This window comes from Anomalospiza imberbis, chromosome 3 (assembly GCF_031753505.1).
Source record: "Anomalospiza imberbis isolate Cuckoo-Finch-1a 21T00152 chromosome 3, ASM3175350v1, whole genome shotgun sequence".
In the NCBI taxonomy this organism is placed as follows: domain Eukaryota; kingdom Metazoa; phylum Chordata; class Aves; order Passeriformes; family Viduidae; genus Anomalospiza; species Anomalospiza imberbis.
In genome coordinates, this window is record NC_089683.1 from 68,431,290 (window position 1) to 68,446,923 (window position 15,634).

The window sequence follows — 15,634 nt, forward strand, 5'->3', positions numbered from 1 at the left end:
AACTCACCCAAAGAACTGTTTTGATTGCACTCTTTGTAATCATGATCAATGACTAATCTAAAACTCTCAAGGGATGCCTAGAAGTTAAAGCAATTTTTGAACAAGAGCTAGAACCAGTGAAGTATCAGAAAGACCAACAAAGGAGACAGCAGAATAATCTCAAGAACTTGTCTTTCTATTGAATTGCTTGATCTATTTAACTTACACAAAGAAAGTTCAGAAGCTACCTGATTACATACCTGCATGACAAGATAGCTGAAAGGAGACGGCTCTGTAATTTCACAAACCAAAAGCATGAAAGAATGAAGGGTATCTGTAGATTAATCTGGCAAATTTACTACAGAAAGCATATTTAAAGTGCTAAAAGTGAGTGAAATCATCCTTTTGAACAATGTTTCATGGGATATGTTGACTTCTCCATCATTTAAAGTATTTCTATGAAATCCTAGACTCACCAAAGCCAACTGCAAAACTTTCAGCAACTTCAAAGAAAGCAAAAGGTTGAAGGGTCAGAATTTCAGCTGGAACTCAAGATCATTTATACTGCTAAAATGTTCATATTTATGCAGACTAATAGCCTGAGGCAGAAATTAGCAGGCAATATTACATAATTTGCCTTATTTAACAGCCAGAATGCTCTGGCTGCTCTTTAAAAAGCTCTTTCTGAAAACCTAGATTTGAGCTGCATGTCTGCCCTTCGCTAGGTCTCTCTACCAGTCTTCTGTAACATCAGGAAGCTAAAATAATTTTACACATACTACATGGAACGTTGCTACCGCTTGATGATTTAACAACAGAAAGTACTGCAAGTTCTTTTAGCCACGAAGACACCTATTATCATTCAGAAACAAGTTTTCACTGCGGTTTCAACTAGCCAGTCGTGTGTGATATCACTATCCATACTAGCAGGATAGGAATTAGTTAGGAAGCACTGCATGGAAATACACAGGGTTTCAAACATCATGCAAAGCAGCTCCTCCTTTGCCTCTAATTGCTGTACAAGCAACTGTTTTAGTCATAACCCAAAATGCAGATTTTCTTGGTCAAGAACTACGAAAACAAAACACTTGAGAGGTTTCCTCTCAAATCTAAATTTCTCTTTCCTTCTGTCAAATGGTGGTAGTATCTCACTAAAAAAAATTACATACTCTCAATTTATTCTCCAAATCAAATTAATTTTTTTTTGGTACTGCAGAGAGCATATTATGGTCGCCTAGTATTCTACATGTCTGCCCCGTCTGATGTCTGGATAAACACACCAGGGATTCCATCGTATTAAGGCACGTTAAGCCTTTCACCAAATATTTTGAAGTTAGAGTACTAAGGAGCTACAGATGCTAAGAAAGTGATGTAATGATCTTGTGATCTTGTGACACCACGTTGTAAGTGTGGTGGGATTATGAAAATAATGCAAAAAGATTTTTGGCTAGGTACATGACAGATGACACAGCTTTACTAATTCAAATCACAATACTGTGATAGCTGAGTGCAGACGGATGCCTGTGTACAGTTTAAGTTCCATCTTTTTTCACACTCCAAAGCATTTCTCAAAAGCTGGTATTAATTCAAGGAAATAAAGGCTGGGATAACAACAAAAACCAAATGCCCATGTACGCAGAAAACCAAAATACATATGTTAAAAGAAAGAAACCCTAAAAGTTATTTGGAACCACATATGTATGTTTCTTACAGTATAATGACTAGCTTTGACCTACTGACATTAAGATTATGGGAGGAAGTTGATATTGTTTCAGTTCAGTAACACTGAGCTATGTTTTGTGTCTAGGTAGCAAAAGCAATCGCGACTTCACTAACAACAGAAAACACATTAAACTAAAACAGAACTGCACACCCATTGCTTGGGGAGGTTTCATGTGAAACAGCAGAACAACAGAAATTAACCTGATCTTTCATTGCGGGTGGATAACAACAGAGCAAGAGAAAGACGAGACAGACAGCAGAAAGTAGAGAAATCCAGGTACCTCAAAGCGACAGGTACAAGAACACCAACATACTGGCTGCAGCACGGGGAGCAGTGGGCACTCAGACTAAGCAAAAAACCGTGATTTCCCCGGCACTCTTCCTTACCCTCCCCTATCATGGATCATGCACGGACATAGCAAACAAGCCCCTCTACCATCTTTGAATCCTGCTCTCCCTTGCACTCGGAGCTACTGTTTAAAGGAGCTATTCCCTGCGTGAGAACTGTGCCGAGAGGCAGCGCCTCGCGGAGTCGCAAGGTCGAGCGCCTTGCCCGGCCGGGCGCCTCCTGGGCGCTGCGGCGGCGGCTCCGCTCTGCCGGCGGCCGGGCTGGCGCGTCCCGGGAAGGGCGGCAGAGCTCCCGGAGGCGGCGGCGGCGGCGCGGGCCGCTGTTGCCACCTGCTGCCGGAGCGGGGACCGGGCCCGGACGCGCTCGGCTGGGCAGGCGGCGAAAGCCCCGCGGTGGGCGAGGGGCCGCGACCGCCCCGCCTGGGGAGGAGCGCGGAGCGGGCATGAGCGAGACAGGCGAGGCAGAACAGCGGCTCAGGTAAGCCGAGCTCAGCGGGGAAAGGCCAGGCTGTGTGAATGATGTGTGAGTCATCTGACATCTGCCAAGGGAAGATCTGTATTTGCTGGTGGATGTAATAATGGCTGTTCCGAGGGGAACAGGAGGACGATAATCAGCGTGACACTAACAATAAGAGGCTGTACGTGGTGCCATAAAGGGTTGCACAGCAGAAGAGAGGCAGCGAATACTGAAGGGAGCATTAGCCGGGTAAGATAAAGCAATTGGGTGTAAAAGATGTACCGCGTTCCCTATGGAGGAAGTTCTCGCCTGAACCGAAAAAACAAAGTCAGTGCCGTCTTACAGATCACTCAACAAACAGCTTAATAATGATTGCTAAATGGTATTTTACCATTTATGTGTAAGCCAGTATGCCACATAGTAAACATACTAGCGTAAGGTTTAATCTGTTAGACATATTTCTTGAGCTGTCGTTCGGATCCAAATTTTACGGTATCAGAGTTATTACTCAAAGCAGCTAGGCAGATTTACCAAAAGAGGCGAAGTAACGCTTGATCGGCTTCTGAATAAAGTACAGAGCAATTGGAGACGCCAAACCATCCTTTAACGAAATTTCTCCATAGGATAAGGGAATAAAATTTTTAGGGGTAACACCATAAATTTAGATTTTACCCCCAGAACTTAGCTTAAAATGAGAGGATAGTTGAAAGCCTAAAGAAAGGTTGAATGTCAAAAGAAAGCTTAAAGACAGTTCATTAGAGCCTCAGAGAAAAAAAGTCAACTGATAAATTTAAATGCACCCTTTTCCCCTCTCTTGTCTTTTCACATCCTCAATATTCCTACTCCTCAAAATCACATATATGATTAAGTATAAGAGCATGGGGGACACCTGTAAATAAAAGATACTCTTCAAAAGTGGAAATCAGCCAAAGAAAACAAAAAGTAAAGTCTTGGAACTTCAATGTATATTGGACAAGAACAAAAAGGGTCTAAACCCAACTTGCCAAATGCATAAAACTAGTAATAAAACTGCTTTCAAACACATCACATGTATGAAGCCTGACAGGAAACAGCTGGGCATGCAGATAATCTGGCTGTAAAAAGAGCACAAAAGAAAGAGAATCAGAAAAGGTTAAACAAACTATTTGTGTAAGGATTCACAACCACAGAAAAGGTCAAAGAAGTTCTCAGACAAGTTCTGTACTTCTCAAGTGATATGTTTTGGGCACTGTCTCAAATTGAACAAGCTTCAGAACAAACAAATGAAAATTTTAAGAGGATTCCTCAGATGATACTGGAAACTACAAACCAGTCAGTCTGATTTTTATGCCTGGAAAATGCCTGTGTGTTATACAGGAAGAACAGCTAAACCAAAGTAATGAGAAAGCAAGGTAACACAATTTGTAGTAGGCACTCATGAGCAGCAAATTAAGTAGCGCTGCTTTAATAAAGTGTCTACAAAGGCCCAGGTGAGAATGATCACGTTAATAAATCAAGTTAATACTGAATTTGCAAAATGCTCCTCACTATCCTTACCTAAGGTTTCAAAATAAATTATGTTGTGGTAGATGAGGAGACATCTACTTGGATTAAAAGTACCCACACCAACAGACCAAAAAAAAAAAAACCAAAAAAACAAAACAAAACAAAAAAAACCCAAAACAAAAAACCTGCTAAAAAAAAGAAAATTAATTACCAAAATGAAAGATTAAATTTCAAAGTAGAAATTTGCAGCATAGAAGCCTTACTAGGACTTCTACAGGTTAATGTGCTGTTTAATGAACATGAGGCGTCAATGTTCTCAGTAACACCACTGAAAAGCTGACCACACACACATATAAAAGGATCTCTCAAATATTTAGTGTCAATACATGCAAAGTAGATGGGAAAAAAAGAACCCAGATTGTAAAAGTCATGTGATGCATACAGAATTAGCAACTGCTGTCCCAAAAAGACACTCAGATTTTTTCATAGTTCCCTGAAAACATAAGCTAAAAAATTAGCAGCAGTGAAGGGCACACAAAATATCAACAACAATACAGAAAAAACAGAGCCTGAAAGAAGATGATGTGACCTCTTGGCACAGGCATATGGTGCTCAAAGATCTTGAAAGCAGCATGCAGAGCCAGTCAGTCACCTCCTTGGCAAAGAAAAGAATCATGGACTGTAGAGTGGTGACAAGGAAAAATCAAAAGAAGAGATAACATGTATGAAAGCTCTTTCAAATAAACTTTTCAATTTGAAGTGAACTACTGCAATAAGATAAGAGACCTACAAAAATTACATAATGAGCACTCAGTGCCACTCACCTTAGCCTTTTATTTTATGGTTATCTTATGGATATCTAGAGGAGATCAGGTACAAAGCTAGATACATCTCCTCTTGGCCAAATATAACATATAGTTTTAATAGATTTTTTTTAAAAAGACAGCTAAAAATACAGTTATAGCTGTGCTGAATGTTTAAAAAAAGTTTTACCTATTTTTCTTGCAATGATTCTAAATCCCCATTTTAGCTACCTTATATTTAAATTGTTAGTTGCTATATACATATTATGGGCACTAATTTTTGAAAGAAAATTTTTTGTATGTATAAATGTATCCAAATTTAACAAATGCATGGAAAATCACAAACAAGCTGTTGGGGCAAACTTCCTTTTCTTTAAACCTTTTCATATAATGAAAAAATATGTTACTATATTATTGGAAGTCCTTAATTAATAGGGATTTCTTAATTTTAACCTCTATGCAGTTCAGTAGTTCAGCAATAAGAGTATATATATATTTTATATATACACACACATATATATATATATATATATAAAGAGTATGACCAGTAGAAAAAATACTTCTGCTATAAAAGAGACACAAGGTGCTCTTTTTTCTCTCTCCACCCAATTTTTACACAGTACTAATGCTAACAGCAGACATTTTCTTGCTTTTATGATAAGAATTTTGTAATCATCCCTCTTCTGAGTGAGTACACAGTTCACAAACGAGAAATAACAGTACAGGGTTTTGTTTTGGTTTTTTTTTTTGTTTCTTTTGGGAGAAGAGAATGTTCCTGAAACTGTTCTTTAACTTTCGAAGTTAGATCAGACTTGCAAGAAAAAAACCCATGGTTTCAACTGAAACAACAGACAGACAATGCAGTTACATTTTCTTACAAAACTTCTCTATTAAATTACATTCATATGTTCTTAACAACAACAAAAATCTTTAATTATCCAAACTGTCCAATGTGGTAGTAATTAATCTCTGCTGATTCAAATATTGTGAAGAAAACTCAATATTATTTTCCTCATTTAAAACCCTCAACTTATGTTCTTTAAAATGCATTTTGTATTATAGAAAAAAAATGTATAATTCTATAAATTTGTTTTTAAGTGTAAATGTCATATGACATGAAAGATTCAGTTCCTTTCTTGATGATACTAATACTTCTGTCCTTCATTATCTTGATTTACTGTACATATATTAAAAGAAAATTATAATTGAAGTTGTATTTTTCCCATAACAACTGTTGCTATTGCTTTATTGACCTCTGGTCACTGTAAACTAAGTTTCAGAAAATCTTAGAAGATAGAAAGAGGACTAGGGACATGCTTTAAATACTCAGGGCTGGTTTTCAGGACCTTCACCCACAGGTCAGGGGTTCATGTCACATCCATTGGAAATCCACTGGAAATTCTGCCTGTCCCCAAGGATATTTGTTGTTCTTCCTCCTCTAACCATTGGCCAGACAAGGGCTCCAAAATCACTGCTCAATTCAGAACACCGTAAGCATAATAACAGCATCAAAGCAATAGAAACATCTGCAGCAATACAAATGTGTGACACTCTAGCCTGTATTCTATAAAAGTAATTTTGTATATTCTGTTGTTTTCCTTCCCAATAATTTCCCAAGACGAGCTTGTAAAGTAATTATAAGTGAATAAAAATGTAAGCATACAATCTAGCAGCAGGCATAATGTAATGAATATGGTGGCATGAAGTCAAGAAATAGAGAAATAAGACTCAGAATTATGGTGTGAGGTTTTGAGGAAGTGCTAGTACACTAGAGAAAAAACTGCTGAATCAAACCAATCTTTACTTGGGTGTGTCTCTGAAGAATCTAAATAGGTGTAAGAAAGGCTATCAGAGGGGAAGTTTAAACCATAGTCTTTTATGGTTTTGGGTGTTTACACACACAATATTTGATTAGGAAAAAAGAGAAACATTTAAAGATTTTCAATTCTCTACTAAAAACCTGAAGTGACAGGAAAAGTTTCAGACTTTGTAATTAACCTGCACTGATTGCAATAACTTTATTTATTATTAATTTAATAAAGAAATACAGACTTGCCACCTAACAGTAAAAAGGTCTGCATATCTTCCTACAGCCAGCATTTTCCCCCACAACTTAAATGGACAGAAATAACAAATTTGGGCAGCAGGTTTACTTATTCTTACTAGTATAACAGTAGCCAGATAGCTTGATCCAATAATGTATTGTTTTGTCCTCATAACTTGTTTAATCAGTAAGATGTCTTTTAGGAAGGTACTGAAATATTTGTGAAGAATGGGTACTATAAGTTTCAAATGATTGTGCTTGTGCACACACATTATTGTTAGGCTAAATAATGCTCAGATTACCTCTGTACTTTCTATAAAATAAACTAATCCCGAGTCTTATTTTCCAGATGTTCAGTCATTCTTTACTGATTGCTTTCCATTTAGAGCATCTCTTGGACCTAGACTACGTGATAGTTCAATACATTAATAGTTCTTGCTCAGGACATTGAAATAATGCAGTGTAAGAGACATTTTATCATCCTTCTCTAGTGAAATAATTTAGTTAAACCTCTGACCAGGTCTCTTCTTGCTCATCATTTCTACATATCAGCATGAGTGGTCAAGTAAGAAAACAAACCCACGATTTTCCCTTGTTCTTTTGTCACTAATAGTCAAATACTAAGAATAAACATTTCTTTTTCTTGCTAACATTTAAAGTATGTTCACTTCCTGCACATCTGTCTTGAATTCAGGGCAGAAGATATGTTTGTTGTTCAAAGTTGTACTTCTGTTAACAGAACAAACTCTGCTGCAGATATAACTTCCAGTAAAATAAGCTCAAGTCCAGATTACAGGGTTGGTTTTTACCAGCTGTTATGTGAATCTTCCTTCCCCTTGATGTAATTATTTTTCCTAGTTCATTCTTTTTTGAGGTCTGTAATAGACAGTGTCTTGGCTTTCCCTTTCTTTTCCCCCCTGCAGATATCAGAATGGGACAGGTAGTTCCATCAAATTCTGCAGACTACTGGTGTCTCAGAGAGTGGGAAAAAATGACTTATTAAATGAAAATGAGAAGTCATCCAAAATTCAGAGGCATAAATCTTGAAACTAGTTCCAAAAGAGCCAGGGCAACCACAAGGTGCTGTGCAAAATTTTACATAAAAATAGTTAAGAGTATTGTAGCAACACAGTCCCTGGAGTGAAAAACCTTGTTGAGAGAAACTTAATGAATTGGAAAAGATAACAGACAACTTCAAAAGACAAAGAACTGCATATACTATTTTTGAGAAACTTGCTTTCAACATTTACAAGACATGGTTAGAGCTAAGACAATTTTCATGTGCCAAGGAATTATTTCCATACATGTAATAAATACTAGATTAAAATCTCACTGTGTAATAAATTTAATATTTAGGTGCACAAAATACCAAATTTGCCTTTTTTCCTGGCTGACATCTTCAGTTTATTTCTTCTCTTCTATTTTTATACATGCACAGAACTTTTTGCTATTCTTACTGCACTTATCACCAGTTGTAAACACAGAGGAAGATACACTGTTTCTTTATAAATAAAGGGATTGGGGAAGGCACTGACAAACTTACTATCTGCACCATGGCTGCGATGTCAAACAGTTGCTATATTTCAAGTGCTGACAGACAGCTTGAACAAAGATACCTTATTTACAAACACGGCCCCTAAATGCAGACACAGGCTTAACATGTAATTATATTTTGATGTATCGGGTGTTCATCATAGGTTACTCTTTACAGTTACACCAGAATCTTGTGCCCTAAACTGAGCACACTTTACATCTCTGAAACGTTAAGAAAAACCCCACTCAAAATGTTAACGTTAAACCCCAAGTCTTTTCTCTAGGAAGAAAATCTGAACTATAAAGGGAAAAGAGGTAAGAAGTGCTTGTTTGGCATTTCTCAAGCTTTGGCCATGTCATGCAGCCAAGTACAGCAATATTTCCAGTGGTAACATAATGCTGGATAAAGGATACTTGTGGTGTAGTGAAAATACAAAAGCAAGCAAAATGCCTGGATAAAGTGTTTTGCATAGTTGATAGATGTGTGCAAAAAACCCCAGGCATCAGTAAGACCTTGTGTGAAATCAGAGAAACCACGAGTACTTGTTTTTGTACTAATAACAGAGAAAGGGCAATTAAAGAGACCAACATTTCTTACAGTTCTAGCCTTGCCTGTATAAAATAGATGTGAGTTCTATTAGCAATTAGAATCTACTAAAAAAATCCCCATAACAACAAAAATTAACCTAGCAAAATTTGAAGAACTACTAGAAAGACACACTAGAGTACAGCATAAATGTGCTCTGGTTATTCCAACTACTCTTTCCACACTGTAAAAATATTTTAAAAGCAGACAGGCTCTGGGGATTTGTTTTACTAAACCTGTTTGCAAAGCTGGAAGCAGACAAATGCAATTCTGCAAGCAGACACTTAACAACCATATCATAAACAGAAATTATTTAAGATGTATTCCAGTATACTGAGATCTTCTATTGAATGCCACATCTGATCAGATACGCAGACAATATTCTTGCAGACAATATTTCATTTGTATTTTGTATCTTAAAAAGCAAATAAAACTACACCAAAAACACCAACCAAAGAACAAAAATTTAACAAGACATGAAATACAACATTTGACTAGGTCTCAAGCTATTTTAAGGTCTTCATCTAAACCAAATCTTATTTAAAACTTAAAATCCTAAATTGATTAGGTGGATTAGTACCCAGCATAATTGTTTTCCATTCTGTTCATGTAGAACTACAAAATTTTTCAAAAGCACCAGAAAAATACAACACAGTAATTAGCATTCAAAACAAGAAATGTAATATCACTCAGCACTGAAAGTTTCTCTCTCCTTCTGGGTGCCTTTCTGAGGCCATTAAAAAAAAACAAAAATTACTTTTCTGTGATTTGCATGAACACTACATCCTAAAAATATGCTTTATGTTTCATATAGGGAATATTTACAAGAAAGCTATGTTACCTAGTACCACAGATTGTCAGGAGGGGGATGGGAGAAAGTTTCATTTGACTGCACCTCTTATTACAATTGCTTGTAATGTACCAAGATATGTATAAATTTATATGTCAGTGTACATCAAACATGGAAAAAATTTAATACCACTACTAAAAGGCCTACCCCTGGGCTAGGGGACAAAAACCACTGATCACAGTTTTTACTGTATTCATTGTAATACAACTTAAAGATGCAAATGCATCAGCTGACTACTTTTGTTAGTGCAGGCACTCAATCATTACTTGAATTTTTGTTAGTACATTCTTGTTAGCATGTTCAAATTGCAGCAAAAAATTGTAAATGTTATAACACTCAAAAATATGTAAAACCTCTATTTTTAATAAAGAATTACGAACATTGCATGCATAAAGGTAAAGCTAAATACTTGGGGTTTTGATTCTATAATTTCTACATGGGCTCTATGGTTAGATCACTCAGAGGCCTCTGCATGGAGTGACTGATGCCAGAAATACTTCTGGGCAATATCTCTATTTTCCTTGCCCCCACCATGCAAATATTTCCTGCTCCTCACCACATTTTCTCTATGTCTATTTTATGTTCTTAAAAAAATAAAATAAATTAAAAAAAAGACTTCTACACAAACCATTTTCACAAATTCTCCCACCAGAAAAAAAGTTTCTTGTGTTTGTTTAATCACTTCTGCACAGCAAGGGAATAAAAGATCTATTAGATTCCCTTTTGCAAAGACTTTTGGTTTTAGAAAACAGCTATTGAAAGAAGAATATACAAAATCTGCACACAGCTCTTGGATGATCATGTGTGCTTAATATCGTAATAGGATAAAGGTTAAGAATAATATTGTTTGACCCCTTCAACTACTGACATTCATGCCATGTTATTGTTAGTGTTGCATGTTAAGCAAGCAAATTTTCAATGAACTTGTGTTGGCTTTACCACAGACACAGATGTTAGGCGGACTCCTTTTTTCATAAGGTTCTCATTATTAACTGAAACCAAGTTGAATATTTGACTGAAGGAAAGGACCATATCATTGTTTTCAGATTTTGCTCTATGACTTAACTGAACTACATCTGCCAGCTTTGGAAATACCAAGTACTTCTTGGCGCCAGCACTGGCGCCTTGCTCTATGACTACCATCTTATGTGCTTCAGCTTGAGGAAGTCTAGTAACCATCAAAACAGTTTAATAAAATCTTAAAACTGTGATTACGAGTTACTCACTAGCTGACAGAGTGCTCTCAAATTTGTTCTATTTATGAATAATTTCACAAAATAAGCAAATCGTAGTAAACTGAATGCATGGCTGTAAATATGTAGCCTAGAAAGTTCACAAGATGTTTTTTTGATTTATGAAGTCTGTGTTACACTTGAAACCACATTTATTTAATAGATAGGCTGGCACTTCACAGGATAATTCAATCTGCTTCAAATCTATCCAAAGCCTTTGGGAAACGTAAGGGATGCTCTGAATATAAATGCAATTCCACTTTTCACCTTTTTGCACTACTGTCTCTTAGCATAAATGCGAAAAGTATTACACTCCCCTAGAACATCTCGCATTTTAAAAAATGCTGTTGAAGATGAAAGAACACCACAGTTTGTGCCAACCCAAATATAGGAACTATTTCATAAAACAAATAAATTAAATATTATAATTCAATTTTCTGGATATGTCCCAAGCTTATCTGAATTAAAATAAAGAACATATCATTCTCTCTTCCTCAAAAAGACCAAAAATCAAAGTGTCTATATTATATACCACTTATACAGCTGATGCTGAAAGGGGAATATAAATGTCAGAACAAAATATTTTCAGGAAAAATAGTGTAAAAAGGGCCTCATATTAATTTATTTTATATATCAAAAGATATAAATATTTAGCATTTCCAGATAATTAATTATGTGATCTGAGAATAATCAATAGTTATTTCACTTACCATGCTGAATGTCCTTCATGTCTAAATGAAGGCTAGACATTAATATTCCAACAGCTTGAGATCTTTTGTTACTTAACAACTTGACAACCTGCCAAAAGAAATAGAAGTATTATTATATTATGCAGGATAATATGTGAGATATTTTGCATTACTAATAACATATTCAAGAAATAGTTCTTTGTAGTCTATATACACATCCAAAAATGAGCAAATTTATTATTCTTAAAGTTTGCTTCTGCTGTATAAATCCATTACAAGTGTATATAACTTTATCACCTTGTTGAATTTAATCCTAAAAGGTACCCCTAGTCTTCCTTCTTCATTAGAATGCACACTCTACTTCACACTGATGTTACTAAATGTATGAAACACACTGTCAAATAAAAAAAATTCCAACTGTGTCTATCTTGGAATTGCTTTGGTTTCCAAAACCACACAATGATTTCCATCTTTGATGTAAGTTAAAACTGTGAGAATTTGTATTTTATTTGAATGTTTGACGTAGTAGGCGCCAATATGAATTTTATTTTAAAATCAAAATAACCACGTACACATTGGGGTTTTCTTTGATCACTTCAAGGATTATAAAAGGTCACAAATCTTTTTTGTTTTCAAAATATAAAAAAAAACCAAAACAAAATCAAGCCACCAAAATTACTTGCTTTAGGGGGACAAATCAATGATTAAAATAGACTTTCCTACATGTTGGTTTTGCAAGCATAAAAGCTGCATGTAATTCACAGACTATCTTACACAGGGCTCTAAGTTGTTTGAATTCAACTTGATGTAAATTTTATATCATTGTTAAGAGAAACAAGTAATGCCAGAAAAGGACTCTTATCTGTAAAAGGACATGATTCTAGATGAAATAATTTTTGATGTCAGGATTGAATCATTGCATAGAAGAAAGAGGTTAACATTTACTCTGCATAGGTTGCTGAGTTTTACACTGTACTAAACACACTGATGAAAACCTTTGTGAGCCGCTTGGAGGAAAAAATAAAAAACAGATAATTAAAACTTTTATTTCATGTCCGGAAGCAGATATATATTTTTTCAAGTTACACCGCTACCACTGTAGCGCCAAAAGGCTGTATCATCTACAGTCACCCTGGCAAAATTATTTAAATATTACCAGAAAAGAGATTAGAAAAAGTAGAATTAGGTTAGCCAGCATAAAGAATTTAATTATCCAATTCACATCTTAAAAATTAAAAAAAGTACCCAGAAGATATTTGCCTTGTGATTCACTGATTCATTGCCAACTTTGATTCACTTACATTTTCAGATACAGTTCTGTACACTGATGTTTGAACAGTGGAAGAGAAGGAAAAACCTGACCCTGAACTCTGCCACTGGAACTACTTAGGAAAGGAAACTTGAGAAATTCACTGTTCTTACAGTATAGGTTTTCAGAGAATGTGCTTGGCTGGCCAATTGTTTAATTTTATTTTTTCCCTTCTTAAATCTTCATAACCATCGATTATGAAGATATTTCTTCTCCCTTTTCTCACAGATGCCAAACTAGCTGCAGTGGAGTGAAAATACAGCTGTAGAAGCCCTGAAGATAAGAGACTAATGTCTATGTCTCAAACATGAACAGCCAGATCGCTGTGCTGCCAACCAAGGATCCTTGGTAGTAACATGCTGTGAGAAGTAACCGGATGTGGCCGGAGAAGGGGGTCTTACAGGGGTAGGGCAGCAATTTTCCAGGACAGAAATCCTTGTTCTGGTTCCTGGAGATAAGCACAGCATAGTACAGTGCACATACAGGAATGAGGTCAAGAAAAAGGATTGCTGACCACAAGCCAGCCCAGTAGAGGGAGATCAAGACACCAGAGACTTCCTGAAGCCCTCGAACTTATTTCCAGAAAGGTCTAGAGGAATGAACTGTGCATGATAACTGATTTGCATAGAAAGCAAGAAACTTATCTCCAGGGCAGAAAAAACTTATCTATAAATAAGTACTCCCATGAAGCTCAGGTATACACGTTCCAGGACTCTGAACATCCCATTAGCTGGATTGAAACTGGTGCACGGACTGGTGATCTTTCTCCCTTCCTCTCTCCAAGTTCTCTCACTCACTCTACCTCTTTATTCAAAACCCACCACTGTGTGCTTATACTGGAAAATAAGGGAATAACATATCAATTTCCATGACAAGTGTGTAATTTGCTAATAAAGCTTTCTACACTTTTGCAGACCTTCTGACTTCTGTCATTCTTTTTTGACCATGAGCATCTGCACACCTGTGTGTTCCCTTACCTTTTGGGATGGGATGCCTCAACAGCAAAAACAGTGCTCATTAACCAAAAATTTTAACATTGGAAAACAAGTATGTCATAACTGATGTTCACAAGGTTAAAGACCTAAATTCAAGGCATGGCTACTCACAACACCTGTCAAAAATTAGCAAGACATTCCTATGTAATTTTTTAATCTATTTAATATATTATTTGGAATTTTAAACTAAGATTGGATAGTAAAATTCTTTATAATTCAAATGTAAAAGTAATGTAATTCAGAAAAATGCAATTAGGATAACCTGCACTATAGCCTAATAGGCTATAATCAGTCAAAATATTTTTTTCAATGGAACAAAAATTTAATTCAAGCCTGGAACTGAGATAAAGCTGGGTCAAGATGAGATTTTCTTCTTGTAAAGAGAAGATGTTATCAATTTATTTCTTTGCAGCTACAAAAGGACTACAAAATAAAGTAGATTTTGGGTAGCAAGGTGTAGATCAAATCTTTCTAACAATTAAGTTGCAATCTGTAATAGCAACCAAACAAATATCTTCCATTCTATCAAAAAAAAAATTTCGTACAGAATTTCAAAAAGAACAGAATTTCTTCAACTCATGCTGCTACCAAACCATACTTGCAGGAAAGGCAGAGCAACAAAAGAAACAATACTGTATGTTACATAAAAAAGTTGAAAACCTTTAAGGTAAAGTTGTGTATTCCAACAACATTTAAAAGACTGAATTTGGTAAAGAAGGTGTTGGGGGAACCATTGCTTTCAGCTCCTATCATTACTGCTCAAGTCCAAAACATCTTGTATTAATAGCATAACTAACTTTCTGCTGTCAGCATACAGTGGGAGTCCTTTGTTGCCTTTATTTTGAACTAGAAAACTATCCCAAAGCTGACAAGTAAAGTGAATTAATTATCTAATGCAAACTTATTGCAAAAGTGCTATCAGAAAACAATAGTTGCACAAAATGGCAAGAGCTCATCAGAAGTAAGCTTGTAAGTTTTCTGTCCCTCAGATTCTGCAAAAACAGAGTAGAAATTGAACTGATGTATGATACTATGTTATTGAGAAGTAAAAAAAAAAAAAAACAAAAGAAGAAAATCAAGAGTAAAATAGCTTTGTGGTCTTCCACAAAAAAAAAAAAAAAAAAAAAAAAAAAAAAAAAAAAAAAATTACAACTGCATTCAGATGTGAACCTACCTAGAACCAGCTTGGCCTTTCCAAAAGAGGCAAAACTACACTGTTCCCTCTTAGAGGCCCAAAGAACACGGATGAGTTGGAGTCTGATCTTGGGAACCTCCCACATCTAATTCTTCACCCATATACTATTATATTTTCTTCAAACTGTGAAATCACGGTTTCTAGTTTCCATCAGAATTCTAAAGCTCAGAGAGCTACTAAGATCGGGCTTACAAATACAGCAAGGGGATCAGGACTAGAGAAAAAAGAAACAAATAAATTAACTATGTTGTTGTCATGCAGGCTAGAATATGATTCCTGTCCAGGGAGCAGGACCAGACTTAGTGACCTAGTAGAGCCTTTCAAGTCCTGGATAAAAATTAGCAGGAAAAAGAAGATTCTTTTTCTGGAAGTGAGCTGATAGACAGGAGAATAATTAGTTGCTGAGT

At 35.9% G+C, this 15,634-nt stretch overlaps 1 protein-coding gene and 1 long non-coding RNA gene across 6 annotated transcripts in view; one reads left to right on the plus strand and one right to left on the minus strand.

The window, feature by feature from the left end:
- Positions 1–15,634, minus strand: part of FMN2 (formin 2) — a 158,761-nt gene that overhangs the window by 80,563 nt on the left and 62,564 nt on the right. For all 5 annotated transcript variants that reach the window (XM_068184971.1, XM_068184970.1, XM_068184965.1 and 2 more), the window contains one exon: positions 11,750–11,837. In XM_068184971.1, coding sequence (XP_068041072.1) covers positions 11,750–11,837 — 88 coding nt within the window. The remainder of the gene's footprint in view (positions 1–11,749; positions 11,838–15,634) is intronic.
- LOC137471012 (uncharacterized) lies at positions 1,974–13,953 on the plus strand. The gene is made up of 2 exons (XR_010997355.1): positions 1,974–2,527; positions 13,266–13,953. It is a non-coding gene; the product is annotated as an uncharacterized lncRNA (long non-coding RNA).